Raw genomic sequence first — 24,985 nt, forward strand, 5'->3', positions numbered from 1 at the left:
GCGCCCATGAAGTCATTGTTTGTCTCGTTTATTTCATTCTTAATAGCTTCAAGTGTTTGTTTTGTGATGAATACATAATCCTCTCTATTGTTCTGCTCACACCACACTGTCACTGCATCACCCCTAGAGTACAAAGACTTGTTAGAGCCACGTTAGCATAATCAATTGATATTTAGAATAAAAAATACATAACTAGCACACATATCATGGATCAAATGACATGATTGCAATTTTGGTTTTCTTAAAATGGAAAGTGTTTATCAAAGCAAGTACTAATTTATATTGCAGACTTACTTCTTGCTGTAAAAGTGCCTTAAATTATGATTTATGTTGACATATTTGTTCCCCATGTCCATTATGAGTTTAGGCTCTAAATGCTTTTAAAATGTGTCACAGTGTTTAATTGAGCTGTTTCCATCTTTGACAAAAAAAAACAAAAAACTGGGAAAGCTTGATAAGGGGTTGAAGTCATTCAGGGTGGTTTGGTGTGAAATGCTCCGTTCTAGAGAAACTAACCACGTCAGAATAGTTCACAGTGGTGGAGGAACCAGACATCCACCTCTAACAGCTCCCTCACAGAAAGAGCCATTTCACACCAAACCAATTTTTCTAAATTACTTTTTAAAAAAAATGACAAAAATACAATCTGTCGGAACAATAAAGCTAACAAGGGAGCACATTAGTCGATCGAGTTAAGTTCTCACCTTCCTGACAGACCCTGTGAAATTATATGACCTGATCAGTTGTCACAGGGCTGGAGCATGACCCTGAGACCTGAACAAGCATCATTGTATCCTCATCTCTTGCCATATTGGGTGTGCGGTGCAGTAGTTGTGGGTGACAGATGGCGATTATTGTGTAAGAAAGGTCAGTAATGGATCGTTCTGTTGAGGGCTCGGTGAAATAAAAGCACCATGTTTGCGTTTAGCCATTCAAACGGCTGGTTATGAAATCTTGATGTTTGTTCTTGTATTTGAGATTTAAAGATGTCATGAATTAATATAATTCTGAAACTACATTTAAAACTGTAAAGATAGTTCTGCCATCACGGTGATTTTTTAGATCATTTGAGAACTTTTAATTCAGCAGGAGTTTTTTTAACTGAACTTCAAGGCTTGTTTTGTGGCCTGATGCACAGGACTGGAATCTAACAAGACTTAAGAATTTGAAACATTTCTAACCAAGTGAAAACATCTATCTTGTCAATGCATCCGATTTTTTCTAATGATATGATAGTATGAATATTATGAGATTATTTACATTTTTACTTTAAAGTAATTTTGTCTAGTAAAAGTGTTTTTTTTTCACTGGCAGATATGTTTACTTGTTTTTGGGAGAAGAGGTAGATAATGTTGCTCTTTTCAAGAAATAATGTGGTGAAACAATCAAAATTATCTTCCAATGGGATAAGACAACAAAGTCCTATAATGATGATTCTTCAAGGGTTCTTTAGTAAAGAAAATGCTTCTGTATAGAGCCATTAACACTCAAAGAACCATTTGCATGAATAAAGGGTTCTTTGGATCATAAATGGTTCTCAGGATTTCTGCACTTTTTATGGTTTTATGTTGAAATGGGATCTATATAGCACCAAAAAGGGTTCTTCTATTGATATACATTATATGGCCAAAGTATGCGCCCATTTGCCTTCACACATTGAGTGATGTCTCATTCTTTATCCATAGGGTTTAATATGATTTCAGCCCACCCTTTGCAGCTATAACAGCTTCAACTTTTCTAAGAAGGCTTTACACAAGGTTTAGGAGTGTGTTTATGGGAACTTTGACCGTTCTTCCAGAGGCGCATTTGTGAGGTCAGACACTGATGTTGGACGAGAAGGCCTGGCTCACAGTCTCTGCTCTAATTCATCCCAAAGGTGTTCTATTGGGTTGAGGTCAACACTCAGTGTAGACTAGTCAAGCGCTTCTACTCGCTCATCCATGCCTTTATGGACCTTGCTTTGTCGACTGGTGTGCAGTCATGTCGGAACAGGAAGGGGCCGTCCCCAAACTATTCCCACAAAGTTGGGAGCGTGAAATTTTCAAAAAACGCTTGGTCTTCTGAAGCATTATGAGTTTCTTTGACTGGAAATAAGGGGCAAAGCTCAGCTCCTGATAAACAACCCCACACCATAATCCCCCCTCCACCAAACTTTACACTTGGCACAATGCAGTCAGACAAGTACCGTTCTGGCAACCACCAAACCTAGACTCATCCCTCGGATTGCCAGACATAGAAGTGTGATTCGTCACTCTAGAGAACACGTCTCCATTGCTCTAGAGTCCAGTGGCGGCGCTTTACACCACTGCGTTCGATGCTTTGCATTGTGCTTGGTGATGTAAGGCTCAGATGCAGTTGCTTGGCTATGGAAACCCATTCCATAATGGAAAACCATTCCATCTTTACACTCTGCTCTTGAGCTAATCTGAAGGCCACAAGAAGTGTGGAGGTCTGTAGCAATTGACTCTGCAGAAAGTTGGTGACCTCTGCACACCAGCGCCTCAGCATCTGCTGACAACGCTCTGTCATTTTAGTACTTTGTGGCTGAGTGGCCGTTGTTCCTTATCGCTTGTTGAGTTGCTGCTGTTCCCTGTGACAGTTGACTGTGGAATATTTAGTAGCAAGAAAATTTCATGAATGGATTTGTTCCACTTGATCCTATCACGGTAACACGCTGGAATTCAGTGAGCTCCTGAGAGCAACCCATCTTTCATAAATGTTGGTAGAAGCAGGCTGCATGCCTAGGTGATTGGATTTATACTGGCCATGGAAGTGATTGGAACACCTGAATTCAATGATTTGGATGGGTTGTGTAATTACTTTTGGCAATATAGTGTAGGTTTGACATTGTAACTCATGGGTGCTCAATCCCAGTCCTGAAGATCTGCCACCCTGGAGAATTCAGATCCATCACACCTGGCTCTTACATTCAGTTGCTCCTGAAGGCCCAGATGTATGATTAGAGGTGAAACTAAGCTGTGCAGGGTGTTACATCTCCAGGACCAGGACTGGGCACCCCTATCAAAACTACAGTAGAACCTTTTTTTGTGCTCTGTAGAACCAATTTCAAAATTTTCAAACCATTTTCAAGATGGCTCCATACAGAATCATACAACATGTTTTCCATCAGTTTAAGGAAGAATTTCACCACGCAAGGAACCAGGTAAGCATGCAAGTGGTTCTTTGAGTGTTCATACTTCGACATAGAACCATTGCCTTTACTAAAGAATGCTTAAAGAATGTTATTTTGTGTGAAATTAAATTAAATACTAATGAGCCCCCAATAGAGCATGTTCCAAGGAGGAACTTCTTTAGAAACACTTCCTGCTAAAGCCTGTGTAGACTGATAAATCAGTGTCTTTTGGGAGAAATTCGAATTGACAGGTCTCTTCAATGGACATGCTGACAATTTCAGGCATTTATAGTCAAACAATAAGCAAATTTGTCATGACTCAGAAGAATTATATGACCAAACAGCCCAATAGTACAGTGAGGAACAGAGTGAATTATGTGAACATTACAACAGCAGAGTTTTTCCCATGTGCCTCTTCAAAATGTATTCTGGATGTTTTGCTTTTTAATGTATTTTACATACAGAATATGACACTGAACACATTTAGGCCCAAGTGTTCAGTATTCACTGATCAAAGGTTTCTACAGGTACATTGCCATGGTAATAACAAGCAATGCATATTAAAGAGTACCATTAAACATTTAGAAAAATTATTATTAATGTCAGCAGGTATGGACTGTTACAGCGATGAGAAATGAAGGCTCAGGGCAGTCCTTGACCTAGGAAAATAATTTTCTTTTCTGCAGTGGACAGGATGTGAGCTAAGGTTCTCTCGCCTACAGCAAAACCATGGTAACCTTGAGCACAGTAGCAAGCCAGTAATATATGCTTTAAACACAATTAAACCATTTCTGTCTTTTTGTAAGTGTAGGATCAACTGAAACGCTTAGAACTGTTGATGTTGCACAATTATAGAGCAATTATAGTGTTATACATCTTCATACAAAATTATCACCCAGTGAAGGTACATTAATTAATGGCTTTCATCAAACTCCATTTGCATAATTACATTTTTGAGATTACAAAGTAAAGAAGATGTTAACTCACATGCCTCGAGTTTAGCAATAATGTTCAGCTCCCTACTGGCAAAACAAAGGGCTAAACTGCAGTAGACTGAATATGTTTTGGTTTCTGTGACATCACAGAAACAGTGAATTTAAAACTTAAAGGGCAATTTAACACATTTTTTCTGAAATTTCTGCATAATATCAGTGTTTGAGTGATTCAGAGTAGTTTGGTGTGAAATGGTTAAGATTTTTTTACAGTGGTGGTGAGCGGAACCAGGGGTCACCAGGACTACAACACAAATATAGATATTTTATTTACTATACAAAAGCACCAATGAACATGTTTCTTCTGAGTTTTTATATAGAATGTTGATGATGGGAAAATATAGGAAAATCTAAAATAATAAGTTTTCTTTGAGGAATATTTTGCCGTAAAATGCCCTGAATGTATCCCTCCATTATGAAGAGATCAAAATAAATTAATTAAAATACATTTTAAGCCAAACCATTATCATAAAGCTATCGTAAAACAGTGTCTCAGACATCAGGCAGTGGATTCGTAACTCTTTCATGTACTAACTTTTAGAAGTGGGCATCTGCTTCTTGTCCCCACCACTGTAATGATTCAGACTTACTAAGTTTCTCTAGAATGGAGCATTTCACACCAAACCACTCTGAATGACTTAATTTTCATCTTAAACCTAATTATGCATATTTAAAAAAATACATGGGATTCACCTTTAAATTGCCTATATGAATTGTATGCACTGAGGAAGGAGTGATGCATTTTGAAAGTTTAACAATTATTGCATGTCAAAAGGAAAAGAAAATGGAAACAATGAAAGTGTGTTTTCCATGATGTGGGCCCTTTAAACTTTTTTTCTGTAAACGGCTTTAAATGTGTCAAAAGTTAAGTTAAGATGCACCTGAAAACATCAAGTAAACACAGGTTTGACAGTGTATATATAGTTTGATATGTGGCATAGCCTGTGTTGGGCAAGTCTTATAATAATAATAATAATAAAAAAATAATAATAATAACAACAACTACTTCTTTCAAACTGTAATAAGATTACTTTTTGATTACCTCATTTAAATAGCCTCAATACTCATTATTTGACTTCTGAGTTACTCTCTAAAATCCAAACACATCTGTACCAGCTGTATAATTGTTATAATACCACTGATAGTTGATTGTGGAATATTTATTAGTGAGAAAATTTCATGTCTGGACTTGTTGCACAGGTGGCGTCCTATCACTGAGCTCCTGAGAGCAATCCATTCTTTCACAAATGTTTGTAGAAGCAGTCTGCAGGCCTAGGTGCTAGGTTTTATACACCTGTGGCCATGGAAGAGATTGGAACACCTGAATTCAATCATTTGGATGGGTGAATGAATACTTTTGGAAATATACTGTATTTAAAAGTAACTAATATGAAGTAGGTCAGCCAGATACAGCTAGGTACATTAATTAACAAATGACTTGTTTTTTCAAACGGAGAAACCAGCCTGTGGAATCAGACCAAAAACATCCTCCTGTGAATGAAAACTTTCTGAATAAAGTGTAAATGTCACAGAGTTGACTTTGTGGACGTAAATCTAGTCTGTTTAGGTAATCTTTTCTTTTTCAGCATGGAGATTTTCCGTAAGTTTCATACCGGTGTGATTAGATGATTGGACAGATTGTTGTGCTTACAGAGCTTTCCACGTTCACAATATGCTGCTCACAAGTCATGCAGGGAATACATTCATACAAACATTGCACACAGATAATCTACATAGAGGAAATGTATGATTTAGATCAGCTCAACCACTATAAGGGACATATTTAAAAGTCTCAAAAAATCTGTGGGCCCGAGAAGGCCTATGTATTTCACTTTTAAATAACATTTTGCTTCCGTAGCTACAAATAACTGTCAAACCTTTAAATTGTCCCCAGCAGGTGATTTTTTTAAACCTGTCTACGTGCTGGATATAGACACTTTCCATTTTTTCCCCCTTGCATGTTCATCCATTCTACTGTGCAACTAACAACTAATGTGTTTGGTGATATTGCCTGGTGTAGAATTGTGGTGTTGGGAGAGGGCAACTTCATAGATTTTGGGAAGGGGGTGGGGTGCACATTACATTGCACTGCATGCTGGGGATTGTAGTGCTGCACATTGTGAAATGAGCTAATATTAATGGAAAATCAAAACAATTTTGTGGGTTGGGTAGGGTTGTGCTGCATGTCTGATCTGGTCCATGGACCTTGTGTTTGACAAATGGGATTGAAATGCATTCTTCTCTTAGACATATGAGTAGTGCAAGTAACACACTTCTTATGCAGTCAGTAAGTGGAACATCCTAAACATTTTCACATTTCGGAAATGCATTTACTTTGTACCATGATACTTCCAACACTGGGCATAACTCAGGGAATCTTTGAACAACAAAGGCACTAGTGGACATACAACTTCCATGAATTGGTGAACAGAACCAACAAGCTTACACTGACTCAGACAAGCAATGAAATACATTAATACTAAGACTCATTCAGGTTGTCTTAAATAGCCTTTAATCATGTGCTTAGTGTGGCTGGAGAGAGTGTGCAATCTTCTAGTTACTCCTCCTAGCTCTAAAGTGACACCTGGGCCCCCTCGGCAAGAGGGGGAGTTATAAATGAGCTGACAAGCTTCTAATCAGGCTCATGATCCTTAAGCTTATTTTCATCCCTGGAGATGCTCTACCTCTTCGCCAGTCACACCACAATACCTGCTGGCTAGGTTTTTTTGAGCTAGGGCACAATTTGACATTCAAATATACCGATTCCTCATTAGATAGAGCCATGACGAATTAAATATAGACTCATCACTGAGAGTAATATTCATCACCAAACATAATGCAAGATTCAGATCACAATGTATGCTTTGCAAATTCTTCTTCATCTGAGCTTTGTGGCTCCATGGCATGTCTTGAGAGTCTATTGTGGATAACACATCAGATTGTACTTGACAAAATCCTGAAGAAACTGGATTATTAAGGCTTTGAATGTAAATTTTTGTCATCTTTCTTGATGTGCTTGTTGTGCTAGTAGTGTGGAAATGAGTTCACCGGTTAGGCAGAATAGTAAGCTAGTGTACTGAAAGAACCCCATAATGTAGAACATGGTGGATCCATATAAAATGTGTCTTTAGCTCTGTTGATCTCTGGGATACTCTTCAGGGATGGTAGACCTTTTCAGTTTAGCATTAAGAGTAAAAATAAAGTGCATAGTCATCTTTGGTAATAACACTGCTTTTTCTTTTTTTCAGAGCACTTATGATGGATAAAATATTGATGCAAGAAAGTTCAAAAATCATGAATATTTTATTTAGCCCAAACAAAATGCTATCAAAAACTTCTAAATTGAAAATATTTTTTTCTGGATAATCAAGTAAAATAACAGATGAAAAAAATGTATAATGGGAAAAAAGTATAGAACACTCATTTGTTCAGTTTTTATTTTTGCAATTTCAAATTACTGCAGGGACAAAATACCCCCTTTTTTGTCTTTTTTTAGTTTTTGCATAATTAGATTTTTTTATTATAAGATGTGAAGTTAATTTTGTGCCAAAGGTTTCAAACAAAAATCCACCAGCAATATATTAAGCATCAAAATGTCCAAAATATGTGAAAAGTATTCTGGGTGAAATTTAAATTTCACCATGCCACATAGTGACCAAACCAGTTGTTTAGACTGTATGTAAATATACAGCTGAAAGTCAACAGAAATTTCATAAACTATGCATTTCTTACAATTTTTCAAAGTTTATGTATTAAAATGACGGTATCATGAATTGTGTTTATTATGCAATGCACTCAAGAAATCACGAACAGCTCATTTGCATAATTTAAAGTTCAATGCACATTTAAACAATTCAGTAAATAGCTCGCAAATTTATCTTAGTCTGGCTAATTACTTACAGGCTGAATTAGCCACAGCGAGCTAGCTAACGTTAGCACATCCTCACCTACCACAGTTCGTCATAACATTTTAGCTGGCTAGTGCACCAAGGAACATTCCCCCTGTGCATTCAACTATTCAGCTGGTTTAAACAAAAATAACCAAAACTTTATTATTCTTGGACAAAAAAGTGGCTAAATTACAACACAAAATATATTTAATTATTAGTTTGGAGCAATAGTTTGGAGAACAGTCAAATTTACACAATTTTCCATTTACTTTAACTGCAGTTGATCAGCAAAACATGTTTCTTCTTTAATTATGAACTAAAGCTAAGAGGCTAACATCTCCAACAACTAGAAGTCAATGGTCATCTAAACCTTTTCTGTAAATATACCCCCAAAACTTCTCTAAACCAGCTCAAATCACATCCAGCTCTTAATTAAGGCGGCCTCATTATAGCCCACAGTAAGTCTTACTATGTCCGAAACCACATTGACAACACTGTGCCTCCTTGCTGAAGTGCTGGATGCAGTTAGAGAGTTTTGGGGATGCTTTTACAGAAAAGATTTAGGTGACTATTGATGCCTAGTGTTTGTTAGCAGCATTGGCGTCCTTGCTCCTAGAGGCAACATGGACAGCAAACATGTCTTGGCTGATCAATTGGCCAAAGTGGAAAGATTGTCAAACCATTTCTTTAATTTATGTCCATTGCATCATACTGCACTGCAGCTGTTCTCCCTAATCTGCCTTTTCTCATCACTGTCAGCATCATCACTGCAAACGGACCGTCCATGACGGGCAGGAAGAACTATTTACTTATGGTTGCTGTGTGTCACCAGTAAAGCAAAAAATATGGTTGCGTGATTTCAGAACCACTGGAGAGGCATTTGTCGTCATGAGGATTCCTAGGTCATTGATTTGCTGTCAGTTTAGCCTCTAACCAACCTACAAGCTTGCTCATCTATGTAACAAAGGCCAACAACAGAGCTTGTTTTCCATTCTATTATCAGTGTCTCCAGATAGATTTGCTGTGCTAATGAATCTCTTTCTGTGGAAATGTGATTACCAGGAGTTGTTCGATCCTCAGTGTCCATTATAGCAAACAGGCCAAACAACTGCTTTATGGTGGGGGGGGGGTATTTATTTTATAAATAAATCTATATGTATTGACTGTCCTCATAGCTCTTGGTTTTTATTATGAGAATGGTTATATCTTCGTACACTGAATGAGAGGTTTAACCTGCTTTCTGTGATACTCAATGAGGAGCGCATGCCGCTCAAAGAATGAGCTTCACATTTAATGGTCGACAGCATATCAGTTTGTTACAGTTTTTAAAGGGCCCTTATTGAATAAAGCCAAATGTTCTCTGACAAAGATTGATATAGCATGTGAACATTGATTATGTTTTGAAACTTTGACAGTGACGAGTTTATATATGAAAACCAAGTTCAAAACATTTTGTGAAGTCATTTACAGAGCCAGGTCCATAAAAATTTGCACCTGACACAATTATTGTTATTTCAGCATTTCACCACAAATGCAAGCTCAAAGTGCAGATGTTCAGCTTTAATATGAGGCTTTCCAAATCAAGCAATTTCTTAATCAATATCCAAGTATTTATGGACCTGACTGCATATCCGCCATTAAAATAATGGCTCCCAGTTGGTCACATTTTACAGGATTTCTTTAAACTTCCAAAAGTTCTTCACACTCGCACATCTCATCTTGGTTCAACATCCATTCACCAATAGAAAAGTCCTAGGAAACCAGAAGTGGTTCTTCAATGGCATGACTCCAAAAAACCCTTTATGGCACCATTATTTTATAATGACATTGTGGTACTTTACACTCAGGCTGCTTTTTGAATGAGGCACAATGCAGGGCAGCCAATCAGAACAGAGCTCATTTACATCAGTTCTAAAGGCAGTAACATAAACAGCCTGTTTAATTCTAACGCATAAATTCAGAAAAAGGTCAATTATGATTATGTTTGGTAACACAAACATCATAAGTAGATATCTGTAACACAGGGGCAGAGGCAGGCTACAAATGCAAGTAGCCTTAATAGGGACTGTCCAATACTTGTAGTCACAGCAGGCAGAGATCACCTCACAGGTAGGCAAAATAAGAGGCAGATGCATACTTGAAAACCCAAACACAAGAATGAAGCTCAGAATCAAGTTATAAACAGAAACTTTTACAGCCTCACAGTGAGGACAAAGGTGTGTAAGTAGCAGTCCTAATGTCCTAGGAATGAGTAGCAGGTGTGTGGGAGAGGCATAGAGAGGGTGAAGCCAGGGAAAGTCCAAGTGGACTCTCCCCAGGGGAGGAGGAAACATGAGAAAAGAAAAATTGTTTTAAAACAACAAAAAACTTTAAGTTTATATTTGAATTATTTTTTATACTGTAGCTTCATCAGATTGGCACAACATGTGCACAAACACAGAAGAAGATCATCTGGCAATTGACTTCAAAGCAATCAGTTCCCAATTTCGTGGAACTGTAGACTCTGGAATTGAATCTGAAATGGAATGTTGTCATTTTGCAGTTGTCATTTCAAAACAAAAGGTAATTTCCCCATGATCATAACCTGCATGCAAATGTGCCAGTTAATCAGATAAATTCCATTGCTGGTGAGTCAGATGACCACATAGGAAGTCAAGCAAATAATTCAGCATAAAAACTTACCAAGAAAGAAAATGGTACATTCGGTCCATAGCAGATTCATTGTAAATCAATCTGAATTCCAAAAACAAAGAGAGCTGAATGCCTGACTGGAGTCTGCAGGTCTATAGAGGACACATTCAGTACCTTATGTTCCAGAGTGACACAATATTTAGTGAATGTCAAGAAAATAAAAAGTATGTTGGCATTAGGAAATATTATGCAGCGTATTTGTGAGATAAAACAGGAATAAAATACAGCATTGATGTGACAAAAACAACACATAAAACATTCTTCTAGAAAAGCTAAAACTCAAATATTCTTACACCAGCATAGGCCCAAAATACCTGTTCAGAGCAAGCGAACAGCAGCTCTGTGGTTTTGATGACTATGCTAGGAAGAATAGTGTTGGAATCAGATTTTGGATTCAGCAAAATTCAATTCACATTTGTTTGTAAATCAAGTCTTGTTAGAAAACCTTATCAGAATGTTACACTTGCTGACCACTTTATAACAAACCATAGCCTCATGTTTCTACTTACTGGCCACTTTATTAGAAACACCTATTTTGTGCTTCCCCTCACTGGTCACTTTATTAAAAACATGTACCTTGGGCTTCCCCTCACTGGCCACTTTATTAGAAACACATCCCATGATTGCCACTCACTGGCCACTTTATTAGAAACACCTACCTTGTGCTTCCACTCACTGGCTACTTTACCAAAAACACCTACCTTGTGCTTCCACTCACTGGATATTGTATTAGAAACACATACCTTGTGCTTCCACTCACTGGCCACTTTATCAGAAACATCTACTTTGTACTTTGACTCACTGGCCACTTTATCTGAAACACCTACCCTGTGCTTCCACTAACTGGCCACTACACTAGAAATACCTATTTGTGCTTCCACTCATTGGCCACTTTATTAGAAACACTGACCTTGTCCTTCCACTAACTGGCCACTTTATCAGAAACACTTACCTTGTGCTTACGCTTACTGGCTACTTTATTAGAAACTGAGGCCTTATACCTTCTCTAGGTAGGTGTACAGTTGCAGACTGAAGTCCATCTGCACAGTTTTTAAGCACAGCCTTTTTTCATTCATATGTAGCCAGTTTCTGACCATAGAATGGCTGTTGTCCAGATATTATTTGGGTGATGGTCGATTCTCAACACAGCAATGACACTGACATGGTAGTGTGTGTGGTGCTTCTATGACTGTATCAGATGCAGCAGTGTTGCTGGAGTTTTTTACAGACGTCAGTCTCACTGCTAGGATGAGAGTGGACCACCACCAATACTATCCAGATGAGAGTGGCTTTAAGGTCACAAACTGACCACTTATGAAGAACTAGAGGATGGCAAATACCAACTGTGCCTCAACAAATGAACTACAGTCTCTAACTGTACACCAGCATGGTGGATCTACAGTGTTTCTGATAAAGTGGTCAGTGAACGTACTGTTACTTTTGGTTGTGAATTGTTATGTTGTGTTTATTTCTTTATTACAGTTTTTCTCAGTTGCTTTGGTACATTTCTCAAATCATCCTTGGCATTTGCAAAACTGTAAGTGCATTTCTCAAAACAATTGGTACAAATAGCAAAACACCATGGATGACCTGCAAAAGCCAGTCTTTTGTTCAAAAGCCTTAGTTCATCTCTCAAAAGTAAATATCTGTGTCAATGAACATGTCAGTGCCATCAGAATGACAAGTCTTTGTGTTATTGTATACGGATAAGACAGTCAAATAGCTTAGTCATGTTGTCAATATAACCGTGTACTCTGGAGGGATGTTCTGATATAAACTATGGCTAAAATATTGATGACAATTATTGTAAATTGTAGGTTACACCTTAGTGTATGTGGGAGATTGATGCAAGAGACTGGACAAGATTCACATTTACTCTTTTATTGTTTGTACTGTAATTTGTTGACATATGTCATTGCGATACCAAAAGGAAGAGACAGCTCTACAGAGCACAAAGAAAAAAAACTAAAAAAAACTAAAGTACAAATGTGAACATGGGACAATCTCCTTAGGGAAAACTGTACATGCAGTGCAATAGGAATTACAGGGCAGTCTTCCTACACCTCCTGACATTCCAGTCTGTTGGACCACAAATTCTCATCCACATCACAACTAATATTTTCTCTTGTGATGCAGCGTGGAAAGAATCTTTTAGAGTGTCTTATCCAGCCTCTGCAGGCATCTGATGTGATGTCATCACACACTGCATCCATGGCAGCCAGAAGAGTCATCTGTGTATGTAGCTGGCAATTATATACTTTCCATCTCCATGCTGAGAGAAATTCCTCAATGAGGTTAAGGAATGGGGAGTAGGGTGGTAGGAACTCCATCAGCATCCTACTGTGGGTCGCAAACCATTGCCTGATGTTGGAGCGATGGAAAGTGACATTGTACCAACTATGATGTACTTTGGCAAGTCATCTCTAATCTAATCCCTCTCTTGTTCAGGGATGAGATCCCCATAGAGAGTGTATAAAAAGGTGACAAGATGCTCTGTATTGTATGGCCCAATAATGGGAATATGCGTTAGCACACCATTCTCAGAGATAGCAGCACCCATGGTTATGTTCCTGTTGGCCTGGCACGTCAACTGTAGCTCTGTGGCCGATGATATTTCGACCACGCCTTCTTCATTTTGTTTGGTTGAAGCCAGCCTCATCCATGTAGATGAAGCTGTGAGGTGGTTCACTTGCTTCCAGTTCCATTATACACTACATCCAGAAGACACAAAATGAATTTTATGAATTACATGCATTTATATTTTGGACAAGATACAGTTACATCAAATGTATACAGCACATATTGCATCTTCTTTTCTACAGCCTTAGCAAATGTATAAAGGTCACTCTCACTGTACTGTATATCACTACACGATGTTGTACTGTTTACTGTGAGGTACAGTTACTGCATGCTCATGCATGGTTTACCTGTACATACTGGTAGGGCAGCTCCTTCACTCTTTCACCATTTCTTTCAAATGGAACAGTGTACAGCATCTTCATATTCATTTGATGTCTTTTCAGCACCCTGTCAATGGTTGAGATGCTGACTGTTTGGATGTTTTCAAAGATGTTGGTGTCCTCTATAATGGCACTCTTTATCTCCCTTAGTGTTATGGCATTGTTTTCAACAACCATGGTGCAAATAGCGCCCTCCTGTTCAGGTGTGAAAAGGGGCCCTCTGCCACCCCTGTGAAGTTGCCTTGCAGTTCTATGTGGAAAAATAGTAATGCAAAACACAAAATTGAGTAAGATATCACTGTATGAAGTACACTTACTGTATATTGCAAAATGCAAGCGGGATACTGTTGTATGATGCATTACAGAAAGTATACAGCATTACAGTACAGTGCCTATTGTTAGATTACATACCTGTTATGTGTGAATAATTGAGGACACATTTGTTCTCCCAACATTTGGCTGCACCCTTTGACCAGCCTCAGCCACTGTAATCCCATGATTGAGAACATTGTCTACAAGTGTGGCTCTTGTCTCATCAGGAACATGCATATGTCCTTGGCCTCTTCTGCCTCTTTCTTCTGTTTTGCCTCCCAACTCCTCCGCCTCACTCCTCTTCCTCTTCTCTCTGGCTGTTGACCCTGTCCAATTTCTTGTCCTTCCATTGTCAGACATTGTAACATTGTGTTGTGCTCCAGCTATATATATATATATATATATATATATATATATATATATATATATATATATATATATATATATATATATATATATATATACTTGCCAGTTGAAGGTTCATGAGATGCACCTTCGTTAGAGAAAGTCAAGATTCACCTGGGAGCAATTTACCACTTAAGGACAAATTTAGGAAAAAGGTCTAATGGAAATGTCTAGAAAAAAGCTTGCCATATTATGACAACTTGTTCAACCATTTTGCATGTAAAGACTTATGCTATGAACTAATGCCTAAATGTTGTGGGGGGTGAGACTATTCAACAGAGACCCATATAATACATTTTGATCAACATGATATAAGCAATTGATAATGTAGGAAACAGCAAAGAATTGTATGTAATCATTGCATAGATGTACCAAAGCATTTGCAATGTTCAAAGAAATGAGAAACTGCTTTTTTGATGTGCACAAGTGACACAATGATGTGAAGATTGAACAGGAAGTTTTCAGAATTTCAATTCTGATCTGAGAAAAGTATCAAAGCAATGGAGAAAAACTGTAAGCCATATAGCAATTATCTATCTTAATTTCAGGTAGCGTTTGGCTGATTAACCGCTGGTCAGCCTAGGATTTTTTCTATGTTCCAGAAATGTTCTATAATGCTCCAGAAATGTTCTATAGTCAAATCTTCACATTTGCATGAGGACCAAAGAATTACAAATATCAGTAATGCAGGGAAAAAATTCAGAATAAATAAATCAGAGACACAGCCAGCACATTAGATGTGCCAAAATCAACAGTTTGGTACATTGTTAAGAAGGTGAACTTAGCAAGAGTGCACTCTAGACAGACCACGGAACATAAAAGTAAGTCATTTTTGAAGAGTTATGAGGAAAAAGAGCTGAATAGATCAAGGATACTCTCCAGGATGTCAGCACAGGTGTGTCTAATACTTCCACAAAGACCAGAACACATCAGCATGACTTGCGGAGGGGGAGGGGGGGGGGGGGGGGTTGTTACCACTGGAAAGCCTGAAAAGCAAACAGATTTTTTTTACATTTTACTAAAATAAAAATAAAGTTCAGAGAATATTCATCTCCAGTGCTGTATGGTAGCTTGTAGAGTTGGCACTGGAATGAGCTCACATTCTTTATTAATGAAATGATGGCTGACAGCAGCAGCAAGATGTGATTCTAAAGCATGAGGAAAACTTTAACTGCCCAGAAACTGTGATTCCTGTGTACAATCAATAACTAAATGATATCCAGCAAGAGACAGACAGACGGACAGAAAGACGAACAGATAGACAGATAGATAAATAGAAAGGAAGACAGACACACACAGAGATAGACAGATATACAGACAGAGAGACAGACAAACTGACAGACAGACAGACAGTTAGATAGATAGATAGATAGATAGATAGATAGATAGATAGATAGATAGATAGATAGATAGATAGATAGACAGGCAGGAGGATAGAAAGACAGAAAGAGAGACAGACAACCTGTCAGATAGATAGATAGATAGATAGATAGATAGATAGATAGATAGATAGATAGATAGATAGATAGATAGATAGATAGATAGATAGATAGACAGAAAGAGCGACAGAGAACTTGACAGATGTGGTTGTGCATTTTGTTCATGAACACCTTGTTGGCATATTTTCATCTACATTATGTTCCCTGACTCCTTAAAATTATTTCATATTTAAAAGCAAACAGATGACATGGTATTCAGCCATATATGAGACATATATGTATGATCCATATATCATCCATATACATCTAGTATCTTATATTTACAGTATATATGTGTTTATATTTTAAAATGTGCATACATGGCCATGTGTATGATTTCCGTATGGGACAGTTATATATCCTGGCCATCAAATGGTCATATTGACTTCAGGAAATCATTTCCCTGACCTCAGCCAACCAGCTGTCCTATGCTCCACCTGACTTAGAACACCTGTTCCTTCTAACAAGCCCCTTGAACTGGTTTTGGGCCTATTTTCCAAGTGTGGGTTATTTTTCAAAATATTTCATAATATTTACACTAGCTCACTCATGGTCGCCCTTCCCTCCATTTCGGAGACATGCAGCTGAAGCTGTAGCCTGCAGGATGACCTTGTAGCTGTGTCACAATAGGTTGAAAGGTCATGTAGGTCACAGCGAGACCCGAAGCCACAGGCAGCCCACTGACTGAACTCTGGATGAACTGTGGTGGCTATAATTGATGACTTTACTTTCCTCACAGCACACTACATACATGACTTCTCGACATCCAGAGAATTTAGAGCTCTCTTAGAAAAAAAGGTACTGAACTCTCACTGGTGTGGAACCACTCTTCTTACTGGGGTGGTACCCTTAAGGGTATGTCTTCAATATCTATGGTAAGGGGACATAACTGTACCATAAGCCACTGTGCAAATATTTCTTTAAGTTGTATACACTCCACATCTCCACCATTTTATTGCTATGTTTAAAAAAATAGTCCAAATTTTTTTTTTAATTATATATAGCTATCAGAAATTAATTTGATATTACTTCATTACTTAAATAATAATTTGTGGTGAAGGATCTAAAATTTGGTAAAGAGCCCAGTGTTTTAATATTGTGATGACGTTTTGGCTGCACACAGTAAATTTAATGCTGAGTAGCTACATAAATGACAAAATTGTCTGATTCTTTATTTAGAAGTGAAACAATTCAGTTACCGCTTTACATCCTCGTTTATTCATCACATTTCATTTCTGAAGACGGCTCCTTTTACTTATACCGCAGAAAGAAAATATAAGACTATTTATGAGGATTAATTCCATTTTGTGTTTAAAGTTTTTGCCAGCGTCCTTCAGCCTTGAGGCAAAACGATCACTACGCTGACGTTTTAGAGTCCTTTCCTGGACTAGAACAAAGAGCGTGGGAAGATTGACCACGATTTTATGAGCCTTCATTTTCATAAATGTTCAATATAGCACTTTTATTACTCATGTTGGAATGAGTCTAAAATATATGCTGCATTACCTCCACTCTGCTTCCACTGTCTTAACGCTTGTAGAGGTGCAACGCCTGCTGCTCTCTGGGGTTTAAGCGAGATAAAAGCTTTCTAGCTCACAGCAAATTAGACGGCAGCCCTCCCTTCCCCGGTCAATAGTCAGATGACCTCTGTTTCAACTTGGGAGCGCCATGAGCCCGGAGTACACTCACACCTCCACAACACCCAGCAGCTTTTTCCCCAAAATGTGGAGTTTGCATTTTATACACTGACAGCCCTGACGTCGTTTATGCTTATATGACGATAAAATTACTTTTTCACGCAGTTAGTTGTTATCACTCAAACTAAGGATGTTGCTCGTGCTATAAAAAGTGTATTTTAACTCAACAAGACGAGCAATGAGAGCGAACTTTGAAAACATGCGTGTTATTGTGTTCAACTCATTGTATGATTTCGAACAACTTGAAAAACTGATTCAAAACTTAATTCGTTTAAGGCAAAAAAAATAACATTTTAAAAACGTACCATAGTTGCACTAGACTGAAAACTACAGATAGCCATTCATTCAGGATCCTGAGTTCACGTGTCGGACTGGAATGTATGGTACGCGGTAAAAAAAAGGCAAAAGAATGAGAAGGAAATGACAAGAGAATGTAATGACCTCTTGTAGGCTGATCAATAGGTCTATCTGAAAGATCAGTCATTACATTCTCGGAGGCCAACAAGACTGGTCATTAGAATGTTGTTGTGAGGTAGTTCCATAGACCATGGTTCCGTATAGAAAATAGAAAATGGTTCTATAAAACACCAAAAAGGGTTCCATTGCATACAAGCTTGACATCATAACAACAGCAGAACCTTTTTTCTGATATATAGGGCTATTTTTAAAATTCTTCATCAATCTGAAGCACAATTACATCACGCTAAGAACCATTTAACTATTTAAGCATGCAAATGTTTCTTTCAGTGTTCATGGCTCTATATATAACCATTGTCTTTACTGAAGAACCTTTGAGGAACCATCTTTTTTTAGAATGTAGACTAATCAGTTGGTCATCTTGGCCAAAATAACAAACCTGGACCTTGAAATAACCATGGCAGTTTGAATTGGAGTCACAGTATTGTTCAGAAAATTATTACCCCCAGATTTTTCAGCCCCATCATATAATTCATTCATTAATTTAATATAATTAACATCATCTAAGTAATTTAAATCATTATAGATAATATCCTAATAGTTTATAGTGTGATAAAAAGTAATTTAGAACGCAATATATAATAATTATGCTATAAACACTGAATTGATATCTTAGTAATGTATGATATTCTAGGTTGCTTATGGAAAGACATAAATTGGTACCAGTGCCACCTACTTTTTATGATTTTTGGTTAGGCTATAGATTGTCAAAAGACAAATATTCACCCACAATCGTTTGAGTGGTTTTCAAATGAAACATCTTTTTATAACTATTACAGGGAAATCACCTCCTGATGGTATGACTCAGCATGTAAAATTAGAAATGCAGATCATCTTTATGAAAACAGGGCTATTAGTCATTTTAAAAAGCACAGTCTAATTTGTCTACAAACTATGACTTGCTTGAATATGGCCCTGTCCATTTATTTATGTTACCTTATAGTACTTAGTCAAAATGTCATTAATAACACTTTCAGCTCAAGCGTTGGACTCAAGTGAAGGAAGGTGGAGCCGCCTGTGTCCCAGCGCACTTCTTTTCTGTTGTCTAATGCGGCCTTCCTGCCTCAAGCAGGGTCACAACCCCAGACAGTAGCTTACAAGCGAAGCCCCAATCTCGGAAAACAATTAAGATGCGTTGAATTTGCAAATTAACTTTAACATGAACGTTATTGTCATTCTTAAGATACGTTTCAAAAGTGTGGATACGCACAAAAAAATGCTGCTGTGAGTCAAATGGCCACAAATTGGTCAGTCAAAAAAAAAACTGGACTTACAAACTAAGAACGTTTCGGCAGTGCATGCATTGAATATGTTGTCCTTAAGCAACTGTTTAATATAAAATGGACAGAAACAAACGTATTTCAATAACAAGAAAGTGTTTTAGGTTGAGCCAAAGAAAATTCCATTGCAACAAAACTGAGATAAATTGTACCAAAATGTTTCAGTTTTGTTCCATCCAAACAGTGATGAATGTCATGTTGCGGTAACAAAATCTGCGTGAACAGATTCGAGTCTGAGTGAAACGTGTGGCATTGTTTAATTAATGTTAGCAACTTGTTTTTGATGCGTTTTATTTCTCCAACCTTACCTCCTCAAGTTGACCTTACCTTAAAAAAGCGTGCACATCATGCAAAAAGTAAGCAAAGCTATTTAACAAAGTGTGGCATTTTCCCAGCAAAACACGAAATTGTTGCCCACTCGCGCACACACGCGTGCACATACCACAGCCAGTGTGGTGGATTACATCTTTAAAAAAAGGTCAACACCCATTAGCTAGGGACACTCGGCCTCGAGCTGAACCCGGGCTCTCTGAAGAATTTCTCAGACGGGCCCCCCTTTTCACATCGTTTACGTGACGTAATGATCAGAAAGAGTTTCGTTTGTGATTAAAACTTGAGCTGAGCGCTTGAGTTTCCACGACTGTTCATCTTGACAAAAACACGTTTGGCAGACACAAACACTCTTACAGCATCTTAAAAAGGCTGGTTCTCTGCACAGAACAATGAACACTCGTATGCGCATTCTTAAGCTTAAATGGTGCTTTGCATGGCGACATGGTTCTTTAGTCTGATGGAGAATGTGGTTCTATATAGCACCAAAAAAAGAGTCTGCTGAGACGATGTCAAGCCTGTCTGCAGTAATAGAACACGTGTTGGTGCTATAGAACCATATAGAACACATTCTCCATCAAGTTGAAGAACCTTTTCAACATACATAGAAACCTTTAAGCAAATAGTTCTTTGAATGTTCATGGTTTCATGTAGATCAACTGTCTTTACTAAAGAACCCATCTTTTAAAAACTGTAGTAATAATAATAATAATAATAATAATAGTAATAACAATAATAATAATAAAACAAATGTTGGATCTTTATATTTGACATTTCCATTTTATTCGTTTTATTCCAAGCTGATACAGCTTTTCTGGTTTTATTTTTCCCCCCTTCTTTCTGTTGTGTATAAAAAATGCGTTAAACGTCTTTTGAAATGAATCAAACTCCCTCAATTTTGCTTCGACACCGTTTTATTTATTGACCACAATCACTTACATTACAAAACAGGCACTGAATTTTACACTTTACAAGTTAAAATCACATTCTAATATACAGAGATAGTCGCCTGTAGGCCTACCACCAAAAATGTAAAAACTCTAATTTTGTTTGAGGTGAGCAGATTTTAGATTTCTGAAAATCCAGATATGTTAGCATCTTTTCCCATCACATTAGACCTCGAACAACGTCAGATAAATACGAGACGAATTAGTTACAGCCTAAATAAATACATCACGTTGTGCATGTTGGACTGAACTGTCCCATGATTTCAAGTAAGCAGAAAGAAGAAGAATAAATACGCTGAATAAATTAACCCTGCTAGCCGAACAGTCTCAGAGATTATTCTCATTCCATGAAACTTAATGAAACCCAAAAGCGCCAGGGGAGCATCATGTCTTCGTGTTGGTCGATGTATAAAAACAATGCATTTTGTATAAATATTATTTATTTATTTTTCCTTCTGTCCACGAAGCATCGCTTCGTCTATAGTCTGGTAATATCCTGGGCTCGTGCGTTGGGGGAGTCGCTGCCGCTCGCGGGTGGGTTGTGGGCTGCTGTGGCGGCCGCCGAGCTCGAGCCAGCAGTGGAGGATGGTCGAACTTTGGTGTTGGGCAGCCTGTGATCTTTCTTCCACTTCATCCTGCGATTCTGGAACCAAATTTTGATCTGCCGCTCTGAGAGGAGCAGCGCGTGGGCGATCTCGATCCGCCTTCGCCGCGTTAGATAGCGGCTGTAGTGGAACTCCTTCTCTAGCTCTAGAACCTGCTGGCGGGTGTAGGCGGTGCGCGAGCGCTTGGGTTCACATCCACTATAACAGGAGTTCACTGAGAAAGGAAAAGGAGATGAGAGAGAGGGGGGGGGGGGGTGAAAAAAGATGAAAATGGAAAAGGATGAGGACCCAGACTGATAAAGTACACAGTAAAAAGATGTTTCTTCAAGGGTTCTTTAGTAAAGACAGAGGTTCCATTGACACTAGAAGATTCTTTGTATGCAAATGGTTCTCTGCATGGTGAAATGGATCTTCAGATTGATGGAGAATATGTTGTATATGATTCTATATGAAACTTTAAAAAAGCACCGCATGTGACAAACGTGACATAGCAGAACCACAAAACGTTCTCCGTGTATCTGAAGAACCAGTTCACCATGCAAAAACCCTTGACTCCAGTGATTCTAAATAGAACCATTCCCTTTGCCAAGGACCCCTCTTTTTAAGAGTGTACCTGAAAATGTAATCAACGCTTTGGCATGTATTGCAAAATGTGTATCTTTTGAACCAAAATTGTGCACTTGGACTTTTTGTGCTAGTCGTGGTATATGTACTGAAATTTGTCGCCAAAATATTAAACGTTGACCAAACTCATTTTGGAGGTTTTGTTTTTGTCACATCTTGGTCTCCTTCTCCACCTTCTCTCCCTCCTCCGACACATACATAACGGAACAGGCTGCCCAGACTATTGCCTCTTCTGTAAAATTTATGGCGGGTGTAATTGCCAGCGCGCGGTCGTAAATCCGCCTCGCATGCGTCGCTTCAAAGGGCTCCTCTCTTACACCGTCAACGTTGTGGCCAACGCGACTGCTAATGGCACACAATTGAGGCAAAGTAATGGGAAGGGACTGGAGCAAAAAAAAACGCTCAAGACAGAGAGAGAAAGAGAGAGAGAGGGATTGATGGAGAAGGAGAGCTGTCGCTAAGTCGCTATCCTCTGCGCAATAACCATTACCCCAACCGTGCCTACCCGCACTGACGTGAATTTTCTTCATCCAGGGGTAGACCACGGGCTGCTTAGTCCCAGCTGGGTCGGTGGGCACGTCGGGGGCAGCTTGGCTGCAGGCTGGTGGCGCAGTCGCCGGCGCGGAAGGGGACGTCGTTGTCGGCGGAGCCGCCTGCAGGTCCCCCCCGTGGACGAGTCCATGCCTTTGTTGAGGCTCGGGCTCGGGGATGCTTTCACAGTCATACTGGCGCTCTTGGTAGCCCACGCGCTGAGGATATAGTTCCTGGTGGTGATGCTGGTAGCCGGCGTCCCGTGTACGTCTGTAATAGTCAGGACTGTGGTCAGTGATGTAGTTATTTTGGGAATATTCCTCGCAAGGAGGAAATTTGGGATCGATGTAGGTAGACTCCATCAAATACGAGCTCATGGTCATTAATTTCGGGAGGGAGAAATAAATTTTCCCACCTTTGTCGTTTTTCTGCTCTATAAAGCCCTCCTACCAGCGAGGGGACCCCGTAAAGTTACTCGGACCACGTGATCACGTTATAGCCCAATGGCAGGCGGTGAGGTAATTCCCGGATACGGAAGCCAATGTTTACCTGTATTTTTTCGTTTAGATTTGTTTGGTGCATCCTCATAATCTTGACTATAATCTGAAAGAAGGGCCAACCACCTATTCTCAGTGCTTGGCTGTGGGATAAATTGACCATCAAGCAATGGGACAGTGTAGAACATGCATTATAACCCATTTTACTCCGCTTCCCAGTTTAGCTTGTTTTAGTTAATAGGAATATTGTCAGCATTTCTTTTTGCACATTTGAAAAGAACCGGAATCCTGCACTATGCCGAGAATACAACGGGTTAGCATATTCCATGTTAAACTAAGCCTTTAGATTTGAAACAACAGCTATACTGAGATGAGGAATAGACCAGGCTCATTAAATGAGTCTTCATTAAAACCCCGCTTAGTGCCACTCTTCAAATGACCCATACATAAGGGTCATCAAGATCCACTTACCATCAACACTATGCAGAAAAGCAGACTGCATAAACTAAAATTCAGACCTTAAAGTTACCTTAAAACCGAAAGACTTTGAAGTTTCTGGTTCTAGATGTTTTGCTTAAGTAATTAACCTCGCTGCTGTCTTTGGGGTGGATTTGACCCCATTCAACGTTTACCGTCTCAAAATGAACGATTAACGTGTTTTTGCTTCGCATTTAACGACTTTTTTAATTTTGTTGGTACAATTGCATGAGGATGAAATTAACCTGATATGCTTTCAGTGTTCTGTGTACATTTTGTATACATCATTGGTGTTCTTTGGGTTCAGTTTGACCCAGTACAGTTTTAGCTGTATGAAACAGAATAAACATAAACACTTTATACACATTTGATATTGAGGTCACTAACATGCGATTTTATGATGTTCAAAAAAGACCCTCCCCCCACCACCACCTTTATGGGATAGCCTAATATAACCACACCTGTAGTAGCGCAAGAACCACTGGTAGATCACACCAAACGGGGGAAGAGAGGACAGAACTCCCAATTGACCTTTTTCATATTTCCCAGGAGTTTAAATTGCTGGGGTCAAATTGACCCTAACGATATCATATTTCCAAATCAGCATAGAGACAATTAATAAAATATAGGCAAACGCGTCCAATCTGTAAATAGATGAAGCTGTTGATGGCGATGAAGATGATGCGTCTCCATGCGTCTCCAGATACTAGGTGGAGATACACCAGGGAAAACACAATTAACCCTTTCTTGTTTTGACTGACTGATGTAATGTTCGGATAATTGCCTTCTTTCAGTAAGTTTCAATACGCTTTTAAAACGCGTCAATTCAATTAATATAAACTTGATTCCTTTTCCTGACAGTACATTTTTTGAGTGAGTATCTGCAAAGCCCAGGACCAGAAACAGAATTTAATGCCTCTGTTTATGCAGTTTGCTTTTAGGCCTGACACTGATGGTGCAAGTAGTCAGTGAAAAACAACTGCAATTTGCCCAAAAATGCTTCTCCTGTGCATTATACAGTATCTTCATTACCCCCCACCAGTCCAAGTCATTCATGGCCTTATGTCACTGACTGTTCCATAGACCACTGGTGGACCTACAAACGTAGCAAAACAGGGGATCTGGAATCGCCCATGTATTCCCGTAGACGCGAATTTGCGGTTGTTATGCGGTCACGCAAATTCGGTTCTACAGGGTGCATATAGACGACTTCGAATACAAATAACATCAGCGTGAAAGCAAACATCTACTTCACAAGAGTTGTAGACTATACCCTGCAGGGATACAAACACGCACGCCACAGAGAGAGAGAGAGAGAGAGAGAGAGAGAGAGAGAGAGAGAGAGAGAGCTATTTCCCATTGCTCGTACAGTGTTCCTGTGTTTAAACCACGCTCTTAAAGTAGATGGTTCTTCAAGTTTTATATAGGAAGCTGCACACTCAAAGAGTCGTTTATATCCTTAAAGGGTTCTTCATATCGTTAAAAGGGTCTTCAGATTAATGGAGAGCATATTGTACACGGTCCTTTATAGAACCTTTATGAAAAGGGTTCTATGGCATCAAAAAAAGTTTCACACAAGCCACACATTCTCCATCAATCTGAAGAACCGTTTCACTACAGAAAGAATCATGTAAGCATGCAAACGGTTCTTTAAGTGTT

The 24,985-nt window shown here is 38.7% G+C and overlaps 1 protein-coding gene across 1 annotated transcript; it reads right to left on the reverse strand.

Annotated features, from left to right (window-relative positions):
* Window positions 1-20,541: 20,541 nt before the first annotated feature.
* Window positions 20,542-24,535, reverse strand: LOC108424625 (homeobox protein Hox-C4a-like). The gene is made up of 2 exons (XM_017692769.1): window positions 22,327-24,535; window positions 20,542-21,411 (listed from the first exon to the last, which is right to left on the reverse strand). Exons 1-2 carry the CDS (start codon window positions 22,733-22,735, stop codon window positions 21,071-21,073), a joined length of 750 nt encoding a protein of 249 aa, XP_017548258.1. The 5' UTR covers window positions 22,736-24,535; the 3' UTR covers window positions 20,542-21,070.
* Window positions 24,536-24,985: the final 450 nt, after the last annotated feature.

This window comes from Pygocentrus nattereri, chromosome 21, assembly GCF_015220715.1.
Source record: "Pygocentrus nattereri isolate fPygNat1 chromosome 21, fPygNat1.pri, whole genome shotgun sequence".
NCBI classification, from domain to species: domain Eukaryota; kingdom Metazoa; phylum Chordata; class Actinopteri; order Characiformes; family Serrasalmidae; genus Pygocentrus; species Pygocentrus nattereri.

Bases quoted from the DNA above. Each gene is read 5' to 3' on its own strand.
- LOC108424625 (XM_017692769.1), bottom strand. From the start codon at position 22,735: ATGACCATGAGCTCGTATTTGATGGAGTCTACCTACATCGATCCCAAA. The intron at 21,412-22,326 runs GTAGGCACGGTT...TTCCTTTCTCAG, and splicing joins GAAAATTCACGTCAGTGCGG to TGAACTCCTGTTATAGTGGA.